Source organism: Electrophorus electricus, chromosome 1 (assembly GCF_041902795.1).
Source record: "Electrophorus electricus isolate QZ-2024a chromosome 1, ASM4190279v1, whole genome shotgun sequence".
NCBI classification, from domain to species: domain Eukaryota; kingdom Metazoa; phylum Chordata; class Actinopteri; order Gymnotiformes; family Gymnotidae; genus Electrophorus; species Electrophorus electricus.
This window is the reverse complement of record NC_137497.1, coordinates 6,465,353-6,484,598: the sequence shown is the minus strand read 5'-3', so window position 1 is coordinate 6,484,598 and position 19,246 is coordinate 6,465,353. Positions and strand designations below refer to the sequence as shown.

Genomic DNA, 19,246 nt, shown 5'->3' with positions numbered 1-19,246 from the left:
AACCATTTGTGCTTATCCACATGCCTCACAACGCACTCTGCAAACTTAAATCAAAGCTCAAGAAGAGACTCTTTGAGACATAGATGATGAAAGCAAAGACATCTCTGTAAATGCGGTTGGCAGCAGAGTGAGAAAGGTCAGCTGTAGCAGTAATCCACAGGGTGGCAAAAAAATAACCAGCCAGGACATGTTGAGTTGGCAACAAAAGGTGCAACCCTTTGGCAAGACTGGTTCAGTATATCCCATTAAGGCATGTACTTAAAATTCTGCAGTATAACTGGCTGTACACTCATTATACGTTTTAACTTGGATTTCTTTATGGAGCTTTTAAGAATTATAAAGGAAACAGTCCCTAACCCATGTGAGTAACATAACCTGGGTTACAGTCTCAATATTGTATAAGCACATGCAAGATACTTGAGGTCGGTTTCTGACTACAAGACCATGATTGGCTGGACATTTTTGCATGGTAGGCGATTTTCAACTATAGAACTGACCAATATCCATTAAAATATAATTAATATGATAAAATTTAAAAGATATGCAAATAATTATAGAAAACTGCTTCTGCCATTGCACTCCAGGTGCGTTCACAGTTCTGCCCTCACACCGTGATGTAAATCAGAGCAGGTACTTGTCCTTCCAACAGCACTATTCTGATTTTAATTCTCCCAGATTCTCTCTCAGCCCCATTAAAACACAGTCTTGGACACAATGTCCCATAACCTTTTAATTAAACAACCTTGGCTGGATGTGAGCCTGCTAGATGCTACTTAAATCACCTGATAGCAACATGACCATTATGACCAACACGCCATGTTCTGGTCTGTGTGACTGCCGCTGTTAGCTTCCCTTATACAGTAGTGGCATTGCAGTGGTGTGTGTCTCTTATATTATTATGTTGTGTTCTTTATAAGCCTGTTGTGTTTGTCCCTCATATATAGATTGAATATATATATTAGCTGTTTCAGAAATTCCAGTGTCAGACGTTGGATGGTGCTGCAGGCAGCATAATGTTCACCACAGCCTCTGCAGACTCTTCCACGTCTGTCACACATGATCATTGTGAAAATGAACTTTGTATGCATTACAATTTTACTGCTTCACCTTGATACTAGTAATAACCTTTGATCAATGTAATTATTAAACTATCAAACAAAAGCTTGTCAGGAGGAAATAAATGAACTGTTCTTTAGGTGCCTAAGATTTTTGCACACTACTGTATATGTAACATGGCCACCTGATGCTCTCCTCTCTCATTCCTGTGAGATGCAGACCAAAGTCAGCACCAGCAGTACTCCTCACACTGTGTACTGTATGGCTGACATGGGACAGTGAGTCCAGCTGTAGGCAGAATACGTTCAGCTGACAGGGGACAGTGAATCCAGCAAATTATGAATGTTGCGCATATTCTGCCCAGAGTAAAAAACTGGGCTCCAGTTATGTTGAGAATTACTGCAGTAAAAAATCAGGTCAAGTCCTGGCTTAGGCCTGACAGCTGGATTTAGGGTAATTAGCCTGAAGTTGGACTGACAGAAATATTTATCATGGTACAGAAGCAGTTCCAGACAGTCAGGCAGAACTGAGTAACCCCTGTCCAGGTGGCTGCTGATTGTAGATGCAGGAGGGAAGTGTCTCTGCTGCACAATGTAGGCATTGGTGGGCACGGTGGTGGCATGGTGCCCATTGTGTTCCGTGTGCAGGGTGGTGTGGTCCCTGCCACTTCTAAGTTCTTTTTAGTCTTCATTCAACTTTTGCATTCAAAAGTCACGCTTGGTCCCTGTTTTCAGCTGTTACATGTTTTAACCAATTGATGTACCTGTTTATAGTAGATAAGTTGTGGGACATTCCAAGTATGTGGGACATTCCAAGTATGTGGGACATTCCAAAATTATGGAGGTAGCCACCACTTTGCAGTTATAACTCTTCAGAGAAGGCCTTTAAAAGTGTGGAATGTGTCTGTAGGATGTCATGCCTCAAAAGGGCATTTGTGATGTCAGGGTCTGATGTTGAAGGGAAGGGCCTTGCTGTATGTTTCAAATCCCAATCCCAAAGGTTTTCAGTGGAGTTGAGGTCAGGTCTGTGCAGGACACTGTTTTTATGTACCTCACTTTGTGCGCACGGGCATAGGCATGTTGGAAAAACTCTAACTTTTCCCACAATGTTGGAAGTAAATGCTTTTCTACAATGTCTTTAGCATAAGTATTATCTCTCAGTGGAATTTGGCAGTGTATGTGTGTGTGTGTGTAGTTTATCACTTTGTGACTAAGCTGTCATTGCTCCTAGATGCTTCTGTTTCACAATAACATTCACACTTGACCAGGACTGGCTTTTGGCATCCTATGATAGTTCCTCACTGAAAATCACTGAGCTCTTCAGTTTGACACATCTGTCAAGACTTCATGGCTATGTGCTTGATGTTATACACCTGTAGGCAATGACTGTGGATGAAACACCTACTTAATTGTTCAGAAGAAAACTAAACCAGAAATGTAACCTTCTGCTTTAGGGAGTGTTAAATGCTCAAGTTGTAATGGACCACGTGATGCATGCAAATTTAGTGGTTTTGTCACCTTTACATGACAGTGGCCAAGTGTTAAATGTGCAGAGATGCAGTGTGTTAAAGTGCAGAGATGCCTATAATAACCACTAAGTGTGAGGACAAAACATCACCTGTCCTTTTTGCAACATTGCAAAGTTGTGCATTTAAAAAATACACTATAAGTGAAGAGCTAATGAACTATATCCAGTATATACAGTGCCCATAATAAGTATACAGTGTACAGCATTACAGAATGTACAAAGAAAAGCAGATGTTTTTGCAAGTACCACCTTTAAGCATACAGTGGTAAGAGCTTCCCCCAACTGACTAACTTTTCTCACATCTTTTTATAGCTGTGAGTCACAGAGAAAACATGGTAACTCTCACTGTCACAGGGAGAAAGCTATTATGTAATATGGACTGGTAGTAGATGGTCATTGTTTCAACTAAAATTGTAATTAATTAAATTGGTAATTAATTACAAATAAATAAATACACATAATGAGTAAATGCACATATGCAAATAAACACGTTTTATGAGGAATTCTTTAGAATACTTTCACATTCTAAAGAGTTCCTTATGAAACCCAAAACAAACAGAGAAGAGAGTTTAAAAAGGTTTATGCCAAAGACAGGCCCTGTTTCACCTGAAGACACTCTCAGGTCATGAAGGCTTGTTTTAACAGAGCTCCTCAAATGAGCGTCTGTGATCAGTCAACAAAAATGGGTTGGAAAAAAGCAAGGGGTATCTAGTGAGACCAGCACTCAGTAGTTGTTGATGTAGGATATGTGAAATAAACAGAGGATCCATGCGGAGGTTGGAAACTATTCCTAGTGCAGTGCAATAAGAACAGAGAGAACGGCTGCTAGTGTAACAGCAGAAAGGAAAGGTGGTTCTACCTCAGGCTATCATGTGGTTAAGACCCACTGTTTGCTGTTTAGGTGCAGGTGAGCTACCTGTACACAGACAGACACACCCACTTATCCTCAGAACTGTTTACAACACATGGTGTGCTGAACCAGAGATAAAAATACAGCATGGCTGGATATTTTTTTAAAAATTGCTTATATATTGACAGGGATTCTGAAGCATTGCAAGTGAATCTGTTCTTTCCCAGTACAAACAAACAACACTTTTCATGTCTTTTCATGTTTTGAGGTCTTTTTGGGGTTTAGCTTAGGGCCAAGCTTAGCAGGAGCACCTGTGAAGTCACATTAAGTGTTTTCAGCATGTTCAGCTGTCCTGTGTCACTCTGCATGTGGTAGATCTGAAAGTTGACTGACTACCTGTCACAGGTTAATGACCTGCCTTAAAGTGAGTTCCAAGGAAACCACAGAGCACATGTTAAATGGGCAAGTATTTTAATATTCATAGAAAAAAACAAACTCATTAGACAATACAAGTATTAACATTTTGTATTAAAAACTAGATAGTCCATTAATAAATTATTAATCTAAAATATCTATACTATTGAAATCTAAATATATATACACTGCTGCTGATGGATTTTGAATCTCTCTCATATATTTAGCAATGTACTGGAATGTACTATAGTAAAAAAAAGTAGAGATTCAAAACTGTAATAAATTACACAAAGTTTCCATACAAGCAGAAGATGCAGGATGTTTCAGACACAGGTTCTTCATCCAATAAATAAACAAATAAACAAACCCAACAATAAGATGCAGGTGAAACATGGCAAACATGGCACCTTAATACACATCACTGTATCAGAGCTCAGTCCTAACAAAATCACTTAAACATGTATCAGTAGAACAAGACCTTCTACAACCAGACTGTTAAGCTTAGTTCGTATGTTTCTCAAGCACAACTATGAGACCAGTTATCTCCAGTAATCCTGTTTGATTATAATAGTTACAGACACATAACTCTCCCCACAGGCCAGTCTGACCAGGCAGATACTCCATTGACTAATATAAACTTTATTTATTTCTCCAAGCTACTCCAAGCCAAGCCACTCACTTCAAAGCTGTTTAAAGGATTTCCATAGTTTGTTAAAATCCTTTATATATTCAGTTATCTTTTCTGTGAAGTAAGCCTTTCTATTTATTTCAATTACTCTATTGACCTCATTCTTTTGTTTTATAAATGTGCCCAACTCACATCATCCTTATTTTTAATGTCTATTTCTCTTCTTAGTTCGTTCCAAAATATCACTATTTATCCCACTACTATTCTTTGATTTATTCTTACATTATTAATGTAGCTAATTTATCTACATTGTCTAATGATTTAAAACAGATGTACTTATTTTGGTGGCATAAACAATAGGAAGAAAAAAATAACTCGGCCAATTTCAAGAGTATCTAATATTGCAGTTTAAGTTCAGTCAAGGTAAGTACATGGAATGTAATTTCCAGTCTTGTGGTTTTCTGCATGCAGCTGACACCAAATGTACTATTTGAATTCTGCAATCGGGGGAGCTGGTGATCGATGATTCAAAACCTGTAGGTTAACAGAGTTAAAGTTAAATACTCAGACATTAATGAAGGGAACTGAATAATAGAACGAAATAATCCATTAGTGTTCACTGTATCACTTACATGCAGTGGGGTTTCCTGAAACAGGATTAAAGCCTAAAAAGACAAGATAGATATGGAATTATTGTACAAACTGTGTAGAATATATCAACTACTGCATGACAGATGTAGTAGGAATACGTGAGTATTAGCTGTATTAACTATGTGAACATTGTTAACTCTTAGACGGGTATTTTGCGTGTTTGCCTTTGGATCTGTGATGAGGAACTGCTAGTGTGAATGTGTACATCTGTTTAAAACAGAATAGCACAGATGACAGTATGAGGGTAAACATGTCAGTGTGGTGAAGATCAGTCTAACATATCTAGAGGTTAAAGAAAAACCTGACCAGAATCACAAAATACTTGATACCAGATTTGTATCAAATATCAATTTTGATATGGAAAGCAAGTTATGTACATATAAAAACCACTATGCTCAATAAATCATTTGTTTTCTTTAACATTAGATTAGACTGCATCCTCCCTTACCAGATCTCTTCTTATTATTCTTCCACCGGAAGAAGAATCCAACAGCAATAAAGACCAGGAGGAGAACAGCCACAACTATACCAACAATGACGCGAACCGACCATCAACCTGAAACACCAGTGAGTTACATCACTGTAGACTCCCATTAGCTGTGTGTACAATTTAATAATTTAGAACACAGAGATATACAGCCTTTTGTCAGATTTTTCCTACCTGTGTTCAGGGCCCTGCGATCAGCCACTCTTAACACTAAGTCCTTCTCCAGTCCACTGTGATGAACTACACAGGTGTACTCATTCTTGTCCAGCTCCTCAGGTTAGACTGCCAGAATGATTCTCTTCTGGAAGGTTCCGTTATGGTTGCGTAACGTCTCTGTGAGCTCCACGTTTTCATGCATGGTTCTTTCCAATCTTCTTCCAGGAGATCATCAGTCCTCTGGGGAGGAAACCTGTAGCATGACACACCACTGGAGAAGAGGACTCCTTCTGGAACAGAGTCTCCTCAGGAGGAACTGAAGAGAAACAGAGAGATAATGAGAAGGAAATTAAGAACACACAGCGGTCCCGATATGTATGCAGATAACAAGATAACACGCAAAACACACTCAAGAGAGGATACAACACAATACCAGAATGCCATAGTCAACATATTCTCAGCAAACTAACATGTAATGCTGAGTGCTGGACAGTATGGAAGTCTTTGATCAGTGCAGACTGTTTCCAGTCATTCTTTTTCACATTCATTTCAAAATGTAAGTGGTCAATTTTAGATCAATAACTGACAGAACATCCATCTTAATAATGTTGGCTTTCTGTCTAGTAATGGATGATGTGAGAAGTGATTGATGCTGAACTGACTGACAGGCCTTTCAGCCAATCACAACTGTTTTTAAGCACTACTTCATCCATCATACAAAAAAACCCACTCAAGAGTCAGACAAAACTTCAATACGGGAGCTGAGAATGTTTTGGGTTAAACCATGTGGAAGTTACACACAGCAATACCATGGTCTTTTTATTACCATTCCCACAGGAATACCATAAAGCTTATGAATATTCCTGTTGTCACCACAAGAACCTTTCATTTTGTTCCCAAACCAGCATATTTCTCCAATGATTTGTATTACTTCTATCCCCAATCCCATACAGGTCTCTATGTAAAGATCAATGTTCTCAGATGTACTTCTCTGTGGGTTAATAATCTTTTCTTTGTGCTGGTTATTCCTTTATCCTGCCAAAAAAACATAAGTCTGAACAGCAGGGTTACAGTGATGAGGGGGAATGCAGTGTGTCTGAGAAGCAGGTGCAGTTACATTAACAGAGCAGATCACACACTCTACCTTTTCTCTCTGCATACTCCTGTAACCACTGATAAAGGTGTTCTCCAGGTAGTTTGTTTGGTTCACACTATAAGCAACATCAGAATCCCACACGTTTGGTAATTTGAACTTTATCATTAGATGCAACCCAGGTGTGTGTGTTCAGATTCAGACTGATGCCTCAGTCGATCTTTTACATGGTTTTTGTTACTTGCATTGTTCTACCTTTTCACTCCAGATACTCTTATAACTGGATTTGACATGGATTATTTTTTAGCATCATTAACAAAATTAAATTATTAGTTTATATTACTGTTATAGCAGCTATTACTATTTCTAATGCTAATATACTAATAAAAAACAGTGTAACTGTAAATGTCCACTTGTGTAATTAGCTCCATCAAAAGTTGTCTGTCTAATGTGGGAAAACAATAAATACAAATGTTTGGGTAGAGTTCTTTCATGTGGTTTTACATAGGAGTGATTATGGTAGCACAGATTACAGTCATGTGTATGCATTTCAACACAGTGGTGGCTGAACAAACCAGGGTCGAAACCAAAAGGGCAAGGTAAGGGGAAATCCGAATCTTGGAGAAAGAACAGCCTGTGTCAACACCAGAAGAGCAATGTAAACAGTGTAACTGTAAATGTCCACTTGTGTAATTAGCTCCATCAAAAGGTGTCTGTCTAATGTGGGAAAACAATAAATACAAATGATTACATGTAGTGTGTGACGGGCCTGGCAGAATCGGACGCTTACGGAAATAAAACAGGAGCTTTAATAGGGTTAAACACAGTGGTGGCTGAACAAACCAGGCTCCAAACCAAAAGGGCAAGGTAAGGGGAAATCCGAATCTTGGAAAAAGAACAATCTGTGTCAAAACCAGAAGAGCAATCCAAAACCAGGCAGATAAATCCAAGGGGCAGGCAAAAATCAGCAACGAGAAATACAAAATCAAGGTACGATACACAGGCAGATATGTGTATATCATATCATACATATGATAAACGACTTACGTAGCGACAATGACCAGCAAAGGAAGCGCACACGGACAGGGGTTTAAATAGACATGGCAACACTTGACAAAGCCTGTGCACGTGTGTGCAATCCCAAGGGGGTGTATATAACAAGAAGCAATAAAAAGATATATTAAAATATGTTAAGAAATGGCAATGTACCCTCTTACAAAAACAAACAAACAAACAAAAAACAGTTTAAGATTAAGGACTTCATTCATCCCCATGGGAAACATGGAAGCCAAATCACAAATATAAAAATCTCCCTGTGTAATAGTGATTTATCTCGGTCTCCCCCTCTTTTTTATACCCCAACCCTCTCGATACATAACAAACTAACCGATGAAAAACTAACCCAGCGTTACGCACTAGAATTATTGAACACATCAGTGCAGATTAGACCACATTTCGCCTGTGGCACGCCATTTAGAGAAGCCAAACACTCTTCTAGATTTACGTTTCTTGGGTAAATCTAGACGATAGCACGTCAACCTGAAACGTTTGCTCTTGTTTCACTGGCTGACATCTAATCATACTAATGGAATAAATTTGATCAAAATCTCAGTAGGATTTCATGACTTTTTTGGTAGTATGCGGGTTACATTCTTCTTTGTAGTTAAATCCCCCAACAGAATATATAAGTCTCAGAAAGAGATGCACTACAGACTCCTGCTTGATTTGATAAAGACACTGTCGTGTCCGTTGATGCATGAAAGAAGAGACCGGAAACAGTGCGTTACCTTGTGGCCTTTTATTAATGCAGAGCTCTGGAGATGTCACTTCACAGCGCTGTGCGAGTGAGATCCAAAGCATAACTTCGCAACACACAGACTTATAGTTTTCTCGCCTTGCGCCACTTCTGCTTAGTACTTTTCCATTTCAGCCCTCGCCTCTAACTGTCACATATACAGGTCTTCTTGCACAATCACACATATGCACGTCTCAAGTTCAAGTTCAAGTTTTATAGATTTACTATAAGAACCCTCTGCACATGCATCATATAGCTTCACACGTATTCTGTGTGTGTGTGTGTGTGTGTGTGTGTGTGTGTGTGTGTGTGTGTGTGTGTGTGTGTGTGTGTGTGTGTGTGTGTATTGTTAAGGGGAGTATGGTGGTGGCTGGAGACGTTAGCTGATCTAACTGATAAACTGTGAACCATTTTGTTATCTGCTGCTCTATCACTGTGTAACTCCTCTGGTACCAGTTTCTCAACAGAACAGTGGAGGCACTGCAGCAGACAGTGGTAGATGGAGGGGGAGTGTGACTATGTGGTTTGCAACACCCTCTTTCAGCCGAAAACTACATTCAGCTCAGCAAGGAACTCTATGATAGGAAGCTTTACTAACACGAAAAGGTTTTCCATTACAGACATTAAAACCACGAATTCGACACCAAAGTGAGAGACATCAAAAAGTGAGTCAATCATCATTCAGATCTGTGCATATAGGCTAGAGTCACCTTACAGAATATACAGGAAGTTGCATTTAAGAAATTGAATTATTGTAGATATAATGTGTATTGTGCATATCTTTGTGAGATACTCCTACTGTATTACACAGGAAGTCCCAACCAATGTTATGCCTACACACTTTAATATTATACATTTGATTCATTTGGTTCAGATAGTTTCAGTTTTACATGTGTTATACAAAGTAGCAAACCTTTCCAAAATGTACAGATATTGTCTTTAGGTTGGACATGAATTAAATACTATTTTGAAATACTGGCTGAGTACCACAAACAGAAGACAGCTGGTAACAGTGACTGGGTTGCTGTAAGACAGTATAGCAAACTGTGTGTACACTGCATGTAACACCATGTATGGAGATAATATGGAGAAAAATGGAGATAAAGATGAGGAGGCACTGAAAATTAGATATGGACAGAAGAATAAAGAAAGAATCAGTCTTCCATGTCTGGTTCTGTCCCCTTAACTGGGTTGAAACACCCTGTCAAATCATATCCTGACTAGTCAAAGTGAAGGGAAGATGACCAGTCTACACAAATGCATCATATATACAAACTCATGAAATACCTTCATACTGATTGAATAGAATATCTAGACAGTAGAAGAGAAAATCTTTTTGAATGATTTATTTTGTATTTGTTTTACCCTGATAGAGAACTGAGAACAACCTTTTTGACTAGTATTGTTTTAGGCTTGTTTGTACATTTAACTACACGCAGTTTTTAAACACCTGTGTATGACATTTCGTCAAAGTTAGGAGCAAGGCAAGAAACAAGCAGGTTTATTTTGTCGAGACAGAAGGATAAAAAAGAAAAAAAGAAAATTCACTTTAGTAGCATAGATGATTTGAGCATTCTCTAGGTGGCTTGTAGAGGCCATCAGTGGGAAGCACTGGACTCAGACATCTGTGGGGCTTAAAGTGTAACTGGTGTAATTGGTGTGAGAGTCCTGGCTGGGTACCATACTGGGCAAGACGCTGCAATTAGGCTGTTCCATAAAAAGAAATATATAACCCAACAGCCTTTTTATTACAAATATCTGCACATTTTAATACAAGTTTAAGATACTGAATGCTGGACACATAGGTGCCACTATTAATATTCACTATTCAGGAGCATCATTAATCCTATTTAATTTAGCATTAATCCTCATAGAGGTCTTTCTCTTTTTGTTAGCTTAATCTTTACATTTTACAGCTCATTATCAAACCGCATCTAGGAAGAAGTGAAGTCATTAAAAGAGTTTTTTGTTGTAAGTCAGAATAACTACATTTTCTGTTTCTGTTTGCTGTAGAGAATTAAGAGGCATCATGAATTCCATCGAATTGATGCAAAATTACTATGATTATGACTACCTCAACACAACAGATACCCCAACAGTGTCTTCACCATCATGCAGAGATGCGATGTGTGTGATCTTAGCAACAGCCAATGTGATCATCTTTGTGCTGGGTGTCACTGGAAATGGTCTGGTGATTTGGATCACTGGATTTAGGATGAAGAAGTCGGTCAACACAACCTGGTACCTCAGCCTGGCCGTGTCTGACTGCCTGTTCTGTGCCTTCCTGCCATTTCATGTTGTCTTCTTGGTTAAAGGCGACTGGGTCTTTGGGCTCTTCTTGTGTAAGCTCCAGTCCTTCATCATGTTTATTAACATGTTCAGCAGCATCTTCCTCCTCCTCATCATCAGCGTGGACCGCTGTGTGGTCGTTATGTTTCCTGTGTGGGCGCAGAACCAGCGCACTGTAAAAAAGGCCTCTGTGATAGTCATGCTGGCTTGGATTGTCTCAGCACTGCTTAGCACACCATCAGCCATTTACCGGAACATCAAGGAAGATCACATGACTTCAATAAAAACATGTTACTACAGATACACAGATGTTAAAAATCAAGACCATATTACCATTGTAGTGTGCCGATTCATTTTTGGATTTGTGATCCCATTCCTGGTCATCGTCACCTGTTATGCTGTCATCATCCAAAAGCTGAAGACCAACCAGATGGCAAAGTCCAAAAAGCCGTTTAGGATTATGACAGTGCTGATTCTTTGCTTTTTTATCTGCTGGTTTCCTTTTCACACTGTTGCTTTCATGGAACTTGACAGTAAATATCACAGTCTTGTTCCCACTGGACAAAATATTGCTGCCACTCTTGCCACTGCAAACAGCTTTATGAACCCATTTCTTTATGCTTTCATGGGGAAGGATTTTAAGAGGACGTTTTATGCACTTCTGCTGAACATTGAGAGTGCAATGGAGGAGGAGCAAAGGAGCACAGTCCGACGAACGTCTATCACCAACTCAGGGGAAGGCAGACTTTCGATTACCGTTTAAGTGTCCTGTGTATGGTTTTGTCAGTCATGAAGATTATCAAACAATTAGGCAAAAAAAGAATGTAGATATATTTAGGTTTGCTAATGCAATTTTGCCTCTTGCAGAACTCACTCATGTTATCTTTGTCTAGAGTAGTCTTGGTTTATATGGAAAACAACTGCATTTATCTACTTAAAAAGCATTTCAGGGGACATAAAACATTTGTATAGTTCATATTTTTCTGCAAATTTTGAACATCACAGTCACAATACTTTATGTTGACTGGTGCTTTCATAGTTTTGAGCATGTTGAGAAGATTTGCATCAAAAGAAGAAATGTCCTGCATCACACTTAAAGGGAAAGGGTGGTATTGTTAAAAGTCCACATTGTTACCTAAGGCTTGTAACTTGATGAATTAAGCCACATTTAGTAATTCTGCACAATAACTAGCTATCACAGGAGGCCACCATGATGGACTACAGGGAACAAAACTGGCTAAAATCTTCAAACATTGTCAGGGTTTTCTCTATAGCCTTTCAGTCTCCTGCAAATTTGCCTTTGCTTTATCGCTGCCATGATTTATCAGAGACTCTGTTGCTTGCCTGTAGCATACATTAACGTTGCTGTTGAAACATGACAGTATTCCTTGGTCACTTAAGACAATGTACCTCCGTTATGGTCTCCTTGTTTTTTAAATGGCCAAATTAACCATATGAGCAAGTAAGCAAAGAGTCTCTGATTGATCAAAACAGTTTGTTAACCACTTGTACCTATTTTTGCACACATTGTCTTTGTAATAACTGTAATTGCATGAGTTTTTCTAAAAGCATTCACGAAATGAAACTCAATTTAAATGCTCAGTGATTTTTCTGAAGTTTTAAACTGTGTTTATTATTGTGTTTGCTTCAGCTGAAGCTATTGCTGCTGGGTCTTAAAACTGGTTGTTTTTCATGTCCTTAGTCTTATGGTGAAATTGGCTGATGCTGGTTAAACATGCATTTCCCCCTATTCTATGTCTAATTCTCTCATCCACATAAATCTTTCAGATTAAAGATGAACAAGATAGGAAATCTCACAGTTTAACTTTTTGTATATAAACAATAAATGAATGCATATTGAATGTGCTGGGTTTTGCATTTTATTTTTGTAGCAAGCATTTGTAATTCAGTGATTTTACTTGCTTTCTTAAAGGTGGTACTTGCAAAAACCTCTGCTTGTCTTTGTACATTCTGTAATGCTGTACACTGTATACTTATTATGGGCACTGTATATACTGGATATAGTTCATTAGCTCTTCACTTATAGTGTATTTTTTAAATGCAGAACTGGAGAGGCAATGCTATGTCCTCACACTTAGTGGTTATTATAGGCATCTCTGCACTTTAACACACTGCATCTCTGCACATTTAACACTTGGCCACTGTTATGTAAAGGTGACAAAAACACTAAATTTGCATCATGTGGTCCATTACAACTTGGACCCTAAAGCAGAAGGTTACATTTCTGGTTCTCTTTAGTTTTCTTCTGAACAATTAAGCAGGTGTTTCATCCACAGTCATTGCCTACAGGTGTATAACATCAAGCACATAGCCATGAAGTCTTGATAGATCTGTCAAACTGAAGAGCTCAGTGATTTTCAGTGAGGTACTATCATAGGATGCCATATATATTGTATTTCTTCTTGAATAATTATTGGTTGATTTATCACTTAACCCCATGTGAAGCAAGAATAGCACTGCATTATGTTAATCAAAAGGGCTGAATGATAATTAAACTATGCATTTCACATCTAAAAACAGATCTTGGGTGGGCATAGGGGAATTGAGGTTATTGAGGTATTGCGATTATATAAACTTACAGGAGAAGTTCTCCTGTAGACCTAGTATTTCAGCAGTGTAACTATGAAAGATGGGCATATGAGACAATCATTGACCCCAGAATATTTAAAGAGTTCCATTTATTTGTTTCTAGCAGTTGCTCTAGTTCTAACTGCTCTGTCAGCTGTATTCTGTGAAAAAAATGTGGAAAAAAATTTTGTTCCCCACAGAAATTCTGTGATAAAAACGAAATTAATGTCGATCAATGTCAGCTGGACTAGTTCACTACAGGAAAGCTGGACCAAACCAATCAACACCACTGCCCAATAATGAGGTACTAGATTTAAAATATTTAAAATATTAAAGTTATCACTGCTGTGTAACTTTATTCATGATTGTTAATGTGATCTGTCAAAAAAGAGAAAACGGTGTGCTTTATTTTTGTATATATATATATATATATATATATATATATATATATATATATAGTGTTTATATGTGCTGGAGTTGATGTGCATGTTTATTTACAAATGCATAACTGAGGAAAGGAAGAAGCAGGAATATGCAGAGCTGAGGTAAGGGATCATGGATAGTAAGCACATATTAGGCCTACGGAGACAGGAAATAGTGGATTTGTAGCCAAGTCAGGCATGCATCGTACTGTTGGTGTGTTTTAATAATGATTTGAGGAAATGTTGTTATGTATGAGAGGTGGTGTGGTGGAACTGGTGACACTAACAGGGCCAGTAGGTCTTGGTACAGCCTTAGTCACCATGGAGACCACTGTGGTGTCACACCCCTCAGTTAATTCCACCGAGCTGACTCACCAGACAGCTGATTACTGGCCACACTCTGTCATTACACTCCTGCTTCCATCGTTAAGAACCTGATGGATAATAAAGAGCATCTCTTTGCAACCCCGCCTCTCGCTTCCATTCAACTACCGCCGTCATAGTTTACACTTGGCATGTATTGACATGGCCAGTCAGGTTTATTACCATAGTCACTGAGGATGCCGCTATGGTAAACAGTAAAGTGTATTATAAAGTAAAATTGGAGGGGTGGGTCTGGGACAGCAACTCTCACTGTTGATCCTTCTGGGGTTTCCATTAGCTTAATTCAGCCAGACATCAACTGACAATGTCACAGAGAAAATATGTTGGCATGTACCTATTCTATGCATGGAATAAGTGGCAATGTATAGATGAGCTGCCAAGATAGCCTACAACAGCAATAGCTACAATAACTTTCATCCATCTGTACACACAAATAACATATTGGTCATGTTGCTATCAGGTGATTTAACTAGCATCTAGCAGGCTCACATTCAGCCAAGGTTGTTTAAATAAAAGGTTATGGGACATTGTGTCCAAGAGTGTGTTTTAATAGGGCTGAAAGTTTTCTGTCACAGCCTGTGGTATCTTGTTGTGATAAAGATAAAATATCTAAATGTTCTTTATAAGTTAAAGATTAATCAGGCCTGAAAATTAAAATACCAATTATAAAAAACTCTCAAAATTCTTAACATATGAACAAAATGGCTAGGACAAAGTATATATTACTATGGATATATTACAAATTATGGATTAATATATATCACAAATGGCCGGTTGTTGTTTTGCAAACAAAAACATTGAGGTTGACATGTTTACATTTTTTATTTCTTGTCACACATTGTATACATTTGGCTTTCTTAACTTTCCCATAACAACTGATGAATATCATCAAGATGGACACCTCCATTTCAGACACCTGTTCTGTACCAGTCAGTGCATAATAATTAGCCAATGTGCCACCACTGACTACTGGGGAACTGTCACGGTACGGCCCCTCCTCCCAGATGTCTGTGTGTGTGTGTGTGTGTGTGTGTGTTGTTCATATGGCCACGCCCTCCCCGTGTTTCACACCTGCTCCTCATTTTGTGTCGTTGTCATGAGTGTATATATAAGCGTTTTTTAGTAGTGGATGTTGTCGGTGATTAATCTTGCGAGTGTCCTACATTGTCTTTTGTTCGTGTCAATAAATGTCACTTTGTCACACTCGGCTTGTTCCTGCGTCCTGCCTAGCCTCCGACGTCACAGGAACTATACATGAATCAAAATCTTAACTTTCCCATAACTGATAAGGGTCACAACAAGATGGATAGACTTGGACATATGCTAAATATTCACGAGTGCATACTAACTATTCCATGTGTTATATTATTAGTACCGTTTGCTTATTAACATCAAAATAAGACTGTGGCAAAATGAAATAATTGGGAAGAATGGCTGAAAACTGAAATAAATAATTCTGGCAGTGTGATTGTGTCAGAACCAGTGTGTGTTGATTTAAAAAAAAAAACTTTCCTCAACTTTTAGTGGCTAACCACTGGAAAACTACATGCCTGCAGAGAAAACATTAGAGACCTTAGGGATTAGATGTTCTTCGTGGATATGACTGGATTCCTGTTGGTCTGCTATGACTGTCTAATGGTATGTATTGTTGGTAGTAGTTCTTGTTCAGTAATGTATTTGATTCTGTTGGTTTTTGATGGTATTTTATAGTAACCTGGTGGTATTGTGCTCTAGTTGTGCTTTTCGTGGTATTTAATGAAACTAGTTAACTTTTAGGGGAGTAATTGTTCATACTGGTCTTACTGGTTTTTAATGTTATTTATTCATTATTCCATTATATAAGTTTCATGTTCCTTTTTCAAACTCTAGCCTGCCACGTATTACAATAGTAAAGCCTATAAGAGCAAACAATGATAGAATGTATAAAATATGTCTAAATTGTTCCAATTCCAGTAAACAGTAATTTCCTCAAATTATAACCACTCCAGTGTTTTATAAGCCATATAGAGTTTGCAACACTTGAGCTTTGGTTGTGCACTAAATTGTAATTAAAAAGCAATGTATATACACAGTTGCCATTAAAAAAAAGAAAATAGTGACTATAAACTTTTATTATACACCTTTAACATCAACACTGGTCATTTTATTTGGCAAATCTGATAGTTTACAAACAGAAGACTACATATAAAAACATATTCCAAATAAATAGCCTTCTAACGACAATATGTAGTTACATCCTGTTTTTTCTTGGTTTTAAAACCCAATTCTGGTATAACAGCTTTGTGGATTATTAATGTTATGTTTGTTTCAATTTTTTTGTTTGTTTCCTTCAATATTTAGTTTTAAACTCGCACCTGCTCCACAACCCCCGCCACACACTTTTAACAAATTTTCTTTGCATGTTCTCTACCCTTGACAGAATAACAGTCCATTCCCAGAAGCACTGAGTGTCTTTGTGTCATCAGATTTGTTCACACCTTTGCACTGTGTTGTCAACAAGTTGCCTTGGAGATTGTGTAACCTTGTAGTGGCTACTGCTTGTAGATGTGCGATGGTGCTCTTTCTGCCATACTCTGTTAACATAGGAGGGTGCCGAGCCCACTGTGCCCTGAGCTCTGGATGTTTAGCATTAATATTGTCCTTCAGTGGAAATTGCTAGTCCCACTGGCCGCAAGTGGTTGCCTGAGAAATTTTAAATAGGACTAAAAGTATTCTTTCTTTCATTGTTCAACAACGGAACATTCTAGCTAGCTAATCAGGACTCTTGAGAGCAACCATGAAATGCTCATATCCCAGCAGCACCCAAAGAAGAAACAAAATTAAGGAAAAGAAATGTCTTTGATTAGTGACTCCAGACATACCTTTGTTTGGGGCCCCAGAAATGCCAAATCTGCTCCTGCCTAGCAGCAAAGATCCAGTAATAAGTATAATAATGAATAATAAACACAGTTTAAAGCTTCAGGAAAATCAGAGAATTTAAATTGAGCTTCATTTCTTGAATGCGATTGGAAAACTCATACAATTACAGGGTTCTTAGAAAAGATGCAAAAAAAGGGTTCACAAACTGCCTTGACCAATCAGAGACACTTTCCTCATTTGCTCATGTAGTTAATTTGGCCATTTACAAAAGAAGTCAAGGAGATTATAAAGCAGGCATGTGCTATTCAGTTTAAAAACTGCATGTAGTTAAAATTATTTTGTTGTTACAAACAAGCCTAAAACAATACTAGTCAAAATGATAGTTCTCAGTTCTCTATCAGGGTAAAACAAATACAAAATAAATCATCCAAAACATTTTTCTCTTCTACTGTCGAGGTATTCAATTCAATCAGCATGTAGGTATTTCATGAGTTTGTATATATGATGCATTTGTGTAGACTGGTCATCTTCCCTTCACTTTGACTAGTCAGGATATGCTTTGACAGGGTGAGTTTCAACACAGTTAAGGGGACAGAACCAGACATGGAAGACTGATTCTTTCTTTATTGTTCTGTCCATATCTAATTTTCAGTGCCTCCTCATCTTTAGCTCCATTTTTTCTCCATATTATCTCCATACTAGGTGTTACATGCAGTGTACACACAGTTTGCTGTACTGTCTTACAGCAACCCAGTCACTGTTACCAGCTGTCTTCTGTTTGTGGTACTCAGCCAGTATTTCAAAATAGTATTTAATTCATGTCCAACTTAAAGATAATATCTGTACATTTTGGAAAGGTTTGGTACATTGTACAATACATATAAAACTGAAACTATCTGAACCAAATTAATCAAATTCATAGTACTAACTGTGCAGGCATAACATTGGTTGGGACTTCCTGTGTAATACAATAGGAGTATCTCACAAAGATATGCACCATACACATATCTACAATAATGCAATTTCGTAAATGCAACTTCCTGTATATTCTGTAAGGTGACTATAGCCTATATGCACAGATTTCAATAATGATTGATTCACATTTTGATGTCTCTCACTTTGGTGTAGAATTCGTGGTTTTAATGTTAGTAATGGAAAACCTTTTCGTGTTAGTATAGCTTCATGTCATCAAGTTCCTTGCTGAGCTGAATAAAGTTTTCGACTGAAAGAAGGTGTTGCAAACGACATAGTCACACTCCCCCTACACCTACCACTGTGTGCTGAAGCGCCTCCACTGTTCTGTTGGATAATTGGCACCAGAGGAGTCACATAGTCTAACACTGTGAAAAGAGAGCAATAAAAATGATTCACAGCTTATCAGTTAGCTCAACTAACGTCTCCAGTCACCACCATACTCCCCTTAACAACAAACACACACACACACACACACACACACAAAGCTATATGATGCATGTACAGAAGGTTCTTATTCTAAGTCTAATGCATGCTAAACAAAATCCAGCAATGATTGTCTTCAGACAACAAAAGTAAATCAATAATATTTATTATGTAACAAGACTATTACAGTTCATTAATCACAACAGATCATCACAACAGATACATAACATAGTTTCTTATGTATCGAGAGGGTTGGGGTATAAAAAAGAGGGGGAGACCGAGATAAATCACTATTACACAGGGAGATTTTTTATATTTGTGATTTGGCTTCCATGTTTCCCATAGGGATGAATGAAGTCCTTAATCTTAAACTGTTTTTTTTTTTTAATTATTATTGTAAGAGGGTACACTGCCATTTCTTAATATATTTTAATACATCTTTTTATTGCTTCTTGTTATATACATTTTCCTTTTCGGCTTTATGGTATTTATTATCTTTTGCTGTTACTGTGTCTTTAAGGTTTACATTTATGGCATTTAGCTGATGCTTTTATCCAAAGCGGCTTACAATTATAACTGAGTATAACTTGAGGGTTGAGGATTAAGGGCCTTGCTCAGGGGTACAGCGGTAACTTGGCAGTGGTGCGG

At 38.0% G+C, this 19,246-nt stretch overlaps 1 protein-coding gene and 1 long non-coding RNA gene across 2 annotated transcripts; one reads left to right on the top strand and one right to left on the bottom strand.

The window, feature by feature from the left end:
* Positions 1-3,972: 3,972 nt before the first annotated feature.
* Positions 3,973-6,048, bottom strand: LOC145656936 (uncharacterized). Its single transcript, XR_014122590.1, has 4 exons — positions 5,788-6,048; positions 5,575-5,682; positions 5,108-5,140; positions 3,973-5,009 (listed from the first exon to the last, which is right to left on the bottom strand). It is a non-coding gene; the product is annotated as an uncharacterized LOC145656936 (long non-coding RNA).
* Positions 6,049-9,232: 3,184 nt separating this feature from the next.
* LOC113568920 (chemerin-like receptor 1) lies at positions 9,233-12,852 on the top strand. Its single transcript, XM_035526545.2, has 2 exons — positions 9,233-9,322; positions 10,671-12,852. The coding sequence occupies exon 2, from the start codon at positions 10,687-10,689 to the stop codon at positions 11,707-11,709; it is 1,023 nt and encodes a 340-aa protein (XP_035382438.1). The 5' UTR covers positions 9,233-9,322; positions 10,671-10,686; the 3' UTR covers positions 11,710-12,852.
* The last annotated feature ends 6,394 nt before the right edge of the window (positions 12,853-19,246 follow it).

Excerpts from the sequence above, each read along its gene's own strand:
- LOC113568920 (XM_035526545.2), top strand. The coding sequence starts at position 10,687 with ATGAATTCCATCGAATTGATGCAAAATTACTATGATTATGACTACCTC.